Genomic DNA, 8,299 nt, shown 5'->3' on the forward strand with positions numbered 1-8,299 from the left:
TTACGGTGATTTTGTTTAGATATTGAAGATGTTTCCTTGGGATGACGATTTTACCCCTAACAATATAAAATCCAACAACATTTCACTGTCAATTTGGCCGAAAGGACCAAAATTGATAAAAATAACAAAGTTAGGCACCAAATTAAAAAATTTTAAAGTTGTGCACCAAAAGTGATAGAATATCAAAAGTCGTGGGACCAAAAGTGAAATTAATTCTATAATTTATATATGTAAAAATAATTGTTTTATAATAATGTGTGTGTTTTTTGTTTTTTTTTTTTTTGTTTTTTTTTTTTTTTGTTGTTTTATAATGTGTGTTTAAATTTTTTGAATGTTACTGGCTCTATTACAATGTAGTATCTGTTCATAATGCGTGTTTAAATGATCTTGAGAACAATCTTTAAAATTTTAAATTTAAATAAATATATGATAGAGTTTAATTCTTTTAAAAAATTTTAGAATTTAAATTCAAATTGTATAATTCTATTTATAATAGTATTTTCATTCTTTTAAACATAATATAATTTAGGTAATTTTAAAATTTTAAACATTTCTACAAACATAGCTAAGAACTGTTAATGTTGGGCAGCTCAATTAGTCATAGAGGTAAAAAATTGAGAGAATAACTAGTGATCAAGTCTCACAAACGATGGTGAGGGGGTTCCTCATTGTGTGCGGTGATGTAACCTTTTATTTATAACACGATTTAGACAAGTATATAGACAATCCTTGTACTGTGGACTAGGTACGAGGTCATTTTCCATTTACTTTTGATAGCGAATGTTTGGTTATTACGCTATATTTTTTAAAAAATATTATAAAGTATATGTATATGTATGTGTCTTGTGTGGTAAGCTTTTGTGTCTTGTATTTTAAAATTCTATACTTTAAAAGTATTAATTCTATATCTGAATCAAGTTTTTTTTTTTTAAAGGTACCTGAATCAAGTTAGTAGTTGTGTAACACACAACATATTGTGTATCTTATTTTATGAATTTATATTATATCTTGCATTGTGTTGTGAAATTTTATGCTTTTAAAAATAGATTAGATTAGTAGGATATAGTATAAATAGTAAATGATTTGTAAATTGTGTGATGTGGAAGTGAAATTTAATTTTAAAAGTTAGAGAGATTTAAAGGGATAAGAATATCGGTTATTCAGTGACCGCAGTTATTATACCTTTATAAGATAAATAACTGAATAACTGAAATTTTTTCTAGCTTTATAACCAACAACTGATCGATAATCAAAATTATCAATCGATTTTGCAGATTATCAATTTTGTCGATTTTTCGGTTTATGCTCACCCCTAGGATTGTCCGAGTAAAAATAAACATATAAATCCAAAGAAGAAACATGATTGAAAAATGTGTCTAACACGTGATTCAGGACCACATAAAACTCATTGGATCTCTCACTTTTAATTTTGTCGATAATAAATTATTATATCTGTTTTCTAGCCTTATCGTTTGATAATAATTTTGTGTGAATAGATCTCCCATCATTTTACGATTACGCAATCCTTAATTTCAGTGTTTCTATTATTTCTTTTTAAGTAATTATATTTGTGCTCTGTTTGGTAGAGCTTATTTAAGAGTTTTTAATTTATTTTAAGTTATTAATATTTTATTTGATAATATTTTTAAAATAAGCGAGTAACTTAAAATAAAATAATTAAAATATTTAATTATTCCATTTTATTCATTTTACAAAAAATAACTAAACACAAGACAGTTTTCTAAAATAAACTATTTTCTAAAAAAAAAAATTATTATAAGGAAGAAGGATACGCTACATATACATATTATCAGATTTGAACCTATCATCCCCTACTTAGGGAAGTAACCGGGTATCAGTGAACCATAAGGTCCTGGATATAGATCGGAACATTGAACACATACGTACTGTCCTAATTTTTGTGGGAACCACTTGGGTGATGAATGGTCGATGCAGCATGAAGATAATCCAACAACTTATTGACGTAATTATCTTGTTTCTCCTTCTCAAACAACTTGGCCTTCATCTTCTTCACCTTTTCTGCGAAAACCTTTCCATGCTCCTCCACCATTACCACTCTCAGTGAGTCAGCCACCGAGTCTCTAGAAAACGATCCACCATTCTCATCTCTCGCTATTGCATACCCCATTTCCTTCTCCACCAGCAGCCTTGTAATAATCCCCTGGTCCCGCAAGAAAGGGCGCATAATCAGCTTTTTCTCAAATTTCAGGGCCTCCACCACCGAGCTCCATCCCGAGTGAGTCAAGAACCCTCCCACCGAGTCATGACTCAGTATCTTGAGCTGAGGTGCCCAGCTTGTACATATCACCCCGCGCCCTCTCGTCCTCTCTTCGAACCCTTCTGGCAACTTCGTCACTTCCGCATCCGCGGAGCCGCGTTGATTCCTGTAAACCCAGAAGAATGGTAGCTGGGAAAGCTCTAACCCCAGAGCTATCTCTACCACTTGTTCCTGATTCGGCTTTGTTTCGCTCCCAAAAGCTACGTACACTACTGAACCTGAGACCACACAGTACAGAATCGTATAACCAAATTAATTATGTAAAGGATCGAAAATCTTAATTTAATTAAATTTCCAAATTAAAATCAAACCTTTTTCTTGCTTGTCTAGCCATTCCTTGATATCAAGCCAAGCTGCTTTCTTGTCATCGTCTTCCTCATCATCATAAGCTGTGGTGGGCAGCAACCCAACCGGGATGGTGGGTTTTCCAACAAGATCTTCTGCTAATTGCAGCCACTCAGGCTCGAGTTCGTAACAGCTCCTAACGAACATAGCACTGGCGCCTTTCACGGTAACAGCTAAGCGATAAAGGTCGGAGACATTGCCGCCGTCGATGCACACACGCTTTATCTCGAAATAACGAGGCATGATTGTGGTCTCAAACGGAACCCACCTGGGCTCGACTGGATAATCTTCACCGTCAATAACCGGCGACTGAAGGCAGAAGTTTGAGACAGTAGACGCTGTAAATATGCTGAAATACACGCTGGGGATGCTCAGCTTTTCCATGATAGGAACTAACCGAAACGAAGCGAAATCGTGAATTACCCAATCTGGGGAAAGTGTTTGCAGAAAAGCAGCCATGGAGTCTTGGAGCTCATCGAAGGCAATCTTGAGGTACCTCACTTTGTCATAAGGTAAGTCAAAGGTGGACTCTGCATCTTCTGGGAGATTTTCGACTTGCGGCAAAGGTAATCCGATGAGATCTATGTTGGGTACGAGGTGTGGGTGCAATTTGGGTAAGCGCTGGATATTTCTGGGAGTGGACACAAAGGAAATCTTGTTGCCTCTCTCAGCTAAGAGTTTAGCCAGCTCCAAGTATGGAATAATGTGTCCAAAGGCTAACCATGGGAGCATCACGATGTGAAGTGTACTTCTCTCACTCGCCATGGCTGAGAACTGTTAAGAAATAAATCTTAGGAAAATGCAAAGTCAATACCTATTTGTAATTCTCACTGCTCACTATCCTTTTAATCTACTCTGGGTGGAATCTTCACTACAATTCCCAAGGTGATGAGTCATGACTCATGAGTGGCACCTTTAAGTTTATTTATTTATTTATAACACGATTTAGACAAGTATATACAATGTTTAGGATTTCACCAATTTAGTCATCAATCACTAAAATTTCTCAATTTAATCCTCAATTATGTTATTTTTATTTGATTTGGTCCTATAGTCAAACCAATGTTTTTAAAGCAATAAAATTGAGGACTGTAATTGCATTATTTTATTTCCCTTCTGGGTTGTCCATTTTCATCTCCATGCTTTGCCTAATTTCAGACACACAAAATCTTCTCATTCTAGAATTCCTAAATTCCCAAATATCAAGAATCGGAGAAATTCCAAAGAGACAAAATCTGAAAACGAAAGCACAAAAATTTTGGGTAATTTAAAGAGACGAACTAAGAGAGAGTGCAGTGAATAAAAACACATCTCCTGGGTTAGATATTCTCCAAATCATGAACTCTGGGTTCAACATTTCTAATCTTATCTCATTGTCAATTCCCGTTCTAGGAATCCGCAGATTTACTTAATTCAAGAGTCAATACTTGAAAATTGTAAATTTCGGAAAGAAAAAAGTGCAAAATTATTATCAGGAGATTTAGAGAAAGATCCAATCTTTGCGCACTCCAAATTCTACAACCAGTCAACCCAAGAGAAATAATATAGTACCTTTGAAATGATGGGGGGTTGAGGTCGGCGTTGAAGAGGAAATGGTGGAAATCATCCAGATCAGAGCGAGATTGCGACGAGTTAACTTGGAAATGGGGTGGCGTTTGAGGAGGATCTGCTGGACGATCGCTTCGGCCTCAGCGAGGGTGGCCTCCTTTTATCCCTGCTCCTCTGTCAAGAATCGCAACAGCTGCTCCAAGCTCATCTGGCTCCCTTCCTCCGCATACTTCTTAAACGCCTCCTTCACGTCCGCCACCGGCTGCGCCTCCGTCACCTTAAACTTCATCTTGAAACACATATATAGTCGGGTTAGACCAAACAAATGAATTAGAGTTAGGGAAGAAGAAGAGGTTTTTTTTTTTTTTTTTTTAATTTCCAATTTGCCCTTTTAGTTTGACTGGTAAATTACACTGAGGATCAAATCGAGTAAAAATGACATAGTTGAGGACCAAATTGAGGAATTTTGGTAGTTGATGACCAAATTGGTGAAATACTCATAGTTGAGGGACCAAATTGGTAATTAACTCTAATGTTATGTTATGTAATGACAATAAATAAGAGTCAAGGTTAAAGTCTTTCGAATCTTGAATTACTTTCGAATAAACATGTTTTTGTACCAAGACAACTGTGTGGCTCTCTCTATCTAGAGTTATCAACCCTAAAACTCTTATATTGTTATTTTAGGTCAAAACGGAGAGTAATTTTCTTCAACTAACGACAAATGTTATGTACAAGAAAGTTTTTAACAATTTGTAAATCCATAGAATTTGTTTACTTGATTATGCTATATTGGATTATGAGATGTATGTAAGTATCATTTTGATTTTTTTTTTCCTTTTTATTTTTAGGATTAATGCTAACAGGCTAATTATGCTTTGCTTGAAATTGAAAAGTTTATAAGTGCATAGGGAAATTAAAGAGTTTGTCTTGCTTTCCTTCTATGCCTATACCAGATAGTCAGATACCAGTTGCTCAGCTTTGCATGGAAATCAATTGTTGTATGAGGAATTGTCATATGATTGTGATGCTCTTAAGGTTGAACATGATAATTTGGTTAGAAAACTTACAGATGAACAACGACATGTCTATGACATAAGTCTTGGTGAAGTTGCAGTTGAATTGCTAGCGGTGGTTTTTTTTTTTTTTTTTTTTTTTTTTTTTTTTGTTTACATACCACGGAATTTCTCAACACTTTGAGATGCTTAGGTATTCCAAATCATTGTCTTAGCTTGCAAGTTGGATATGTAGTTATGCTTTAGCGGAACATTATCCATACTCTTGGTTTGTGCAATGCAGTATGAGATTGGTCATTACTAAATTGGGAGATCATGTTGTTGAAGCGAAAGTAATGTCAGGAAGTAGTATGGATACACGGGTTTTAATTCCAAAATTGTCATTGACATTATTGGATCTTTGATTGCCATTTAAGTTTCAAAAGAGTCAATTAACTCTAACGGATGTTGTCTTATACAATGACAATAAATAAGAGCCAAGGACAAAGTCTTACAAACGTTGGTTTACTTTTGAAACAAACATGTTATTTTAGTACATGACCAGTTGTATGTGACTTTGTATCTAGAGTTAACAACTCAAATGATCTTAAAGTGATGATTTTAACTAAGAATATATATAATTATTTTAATTTATGTTCATGTCTACTCATATTTATGACTTTGGTAAGTTTAATATTGTTTTGAAACATTTTGTACTTCATATTTCGCATTAAATAATTATATGTATGTTTTCTGTGTATTAATAATTCAATATTTAATTATAATATAGTTTAATTTTCATTCATGCATTGCATGGGTAGAATCTAGTAAGCATATATAATTCCAAAGAAGAAACATGACTGAAAAATGTGTCAAACACGTGATTCAGAACCAAACAAACTCAGAATATCTCTCATTCCGAGGAAAATGATAAATCTTAACTTTTTTTGGTTAAAAAAAAATTAAAAACTTTATTTGGAATTTCTAAAAATTATTTCAATAAAATTTAAAAAAAAAACAGTAAAAAAAAAATGCACATTAAATGCATTTATTATAGACCAGAACATTTTTTTTTTTTGGTAGGGATTATAGACCAGAACATTGAACACGTACGTACTGTACTTAATTTTTGTTGGAACCACTTGGCTGATACATGGTCGGTGCATGAAGATAATCCAACAACTTATTAACGTAATTATCTTGTCTCTCCTTGTCAAACAATTTGGCCTTCATCTTCTTCACCTTTTCTGCGAATACATTTCCATGCTCCTCCACCATTACCACTCTCAGTGACTCAGCCACCGAGTCTCTAGAAAACGATCCATCATTCTCATCTCTCGCTATTGCATACCCCATTTCCTTCTCCACCAGCAGCCTGGCAATAATCCCCTGGTCCGCCAAGAAAGGAAGCAAAATCAGCTTTTTCTCAAATTTCACGGCCTCCACCACCGAGCTCCATCCTGAGTGAGTCAAGAACCCTCCCACCGAGTCGTGACTCAGTATCTTCAGCTGAGGTGCCCAGCTTGTACATATCACCCCGCGCCCTCTCGTCCTCTCTTCGAACCCTTCTGGCAGCTTCGTCACTTCCGCATCCGCGGAGCCGCGTTGTTTCCTGTAAACCCAGAAGAATGGTAGCTGGGAAAGCTCTAACCCCAGAGCTATCTCTACCACTTCTTCCTGATTGGGCTTTGTTTCGCTCCCAAAAGCTACGTACACTACTGAACCTGAGACCACCCAGCACAGAATAAATATGTATCGTATAACCAAATAACCAAATTATGTAAAGAAAATCTCAATTTAATTAAATTTCCAAATTAAAATCAAACCTTTTTCTTGCTTGTCTAGCCATTCCTTGATTTCAAGCCAAGCTGCTTTCTTGTCATCGTCTTCCTCATCATCATAAGCAGTGGTGGGCAGTAACCCAACCGGGATGGTGGGTTTTCCGACAACCTCTTCTGCTAATTGCAGCCACTCCGGCTCGAGTTTGTAACAGCTCCTCACAAACACAGCACTGGCGCCTTTCACGGTAACAGCGGCGCGATAAACGTCCGAAACGTTGCCACCATCGATAAAAAGGTCGTGGAACATTCGCTCTATCTCGAAATAACGAGGCATGATCGTGGTCTCAAACGGAACCCACTTGGGTTTGGACATCAAATGCTTTGCCTCGACTCGATAATCTACACCGTCGATAATTGCCGATGGAGGGCCTATGATGATGTTAAGGCAGGAAGCTGAAAATATGCTGAAATGCACGTTGGGGATGTTCAGCTTTTCCATGATAGGAACTAACCGAAACGAAGCGAAATCGTGAATTACCCAATCTGGGGAAAGTGTTTGCAGAAAAGCAGCCATGGAGTCTTGGAGCTCATCGAAGGCAATCTTGAGGTACCTCACCTTGTCATAAGGTAAGTCCAAGGTGGAGTCTGCATCTTCTGGGAGATTTTCGACTTGCGGCAAAGGTAATCCGATGAGATCTATGTTGGGTACGAGGTGTGGGTGCAATTTGGGGAGACGCTGGATATTTCTGGGAGTGGACACAAAGGAAATCTTGTTGCCTCTCTCAGCTAAGAGCTTAGCTAGCTCCAAGAATGGAATAATGTGTCCGAAGGCTAACCATGGGAGCATCACGATGTGAAGTGCACTATTCTCACTCGCCATGGCTGAGAACTGTTAAGAAATACGGAGTAAATCTTAGGAAAATGCAAAGTTACAACCTTTTTGTGATTCTCACTTCTCACTATCCTTTTAATTTACTCTAGGTGGAATCTTCACTACAAGGTGTTGAGTGGCACCTTAAGTTTATATATTTATCTATAACACGATTTAGACAAGTATATAGACAATCCTTGTACTGTGGACTAGGTACGAAGGTCATTTTCCATTTACTTTTGATAGCGAACGTTTGGTTATTAAGCTATATATTTTTAAAAATATTTTAAAGCATATGTATATGTGTTGTGTTGTAAGTTTTTGTGTTTTGTATTTTAAAATTCTATACTTTTTTTTTTTTTTTTATTTAAAAGAAGGGGGAGACCCAGGTTCAAAATTACGGACCACTGTACATGTATCGCCAAGATGGCATTCCTACTTTATCATCTTCTATACAATT

The 8,299-nt window shown here is 36.1% G+C and overlaps 2 protein-coding genes across 3 annotated transcripts; both read right to left on the bottom strand.

The window, feature by feature from the left end:
• Positions 1-1,683: 1,683 nt before the first annotated feature.
• Positions 1,684-3,534, bottom strand: LOC109172629 (putative UDP-rhamnose:rhamnosyltransferase 1). 2 transcript variants are annotated; one of them, XM_019321828.1, is made up of 3 exons: positions 3,499-3,517; positions 2,611-3,458; positions 1,684-2,517 (listed from the first exon to the last, which is right to left on the bottom strand). In XM_019321828.1, the coding sequence occupies exons 2-3, from the start codon at positions 3,407-3,409 to the stop codon at positions 1,913-1,915; spliced, it is 1,404 nt and encodes a 467-aa protein (XP_019177373.1). In that variant the 5' UTR covers positions 3,410-3,458; positions 3,499-3,517; the 3' UTR covers positions 1,684-1,912. The 2 variants fall into 2 exon arrangements, with proteins under 2 accessions (XP_019177373.1, XP_019177372.1); XM_019321827.1 differs by having other exon boundaries at positions 2,611-3,534.
• A 2,738-nt stretch (positions 3,535-6,272) lies between these two features.
• On the bottom strand, positions 6,273-7,973 carry LOC109172627 (UDP-glycosyltransferase 91A1-like). Its single transcript, XM_019321824.1, has 2 exons — positions 7,014-7,973; positions 6,273-6,911 (listed from the first exon to the last, which is right to left on the bottom strand). The coding sequence occupies exons 1-2, from the start codon at positions 7,846-7,848 to the stop codon at positions 6,310-6,312; spliced, it is 1,437 nt and encodes a 478-aa protein (XP_019177369.1). The 5' UTR covers positions 7,849-7,973; the 3' UTR covers positions 6,273-6,309.
• Positions 7,974-8,299: the final 326 nt, after the last annotated feature.

The sequence above is a fragment of the Ipomoea nil genome, unplaced genomic scaffold (genome assembly GCF_001879475.1).
Source record: "Ipomoea nil cultivar Tokyo-kokei standard unplaced genomic scaffold, Asagao_1.1 scaffold0418, whole genome shotgun sequence".
NCBI classification, from domain to species: domain Eukaryota; kingdom Viridiplantae; phylum Streptophyta; class Magnoliopsida; order Solanales; family Convolvulaceae; genus Ipomoea; species Ipomoea nil.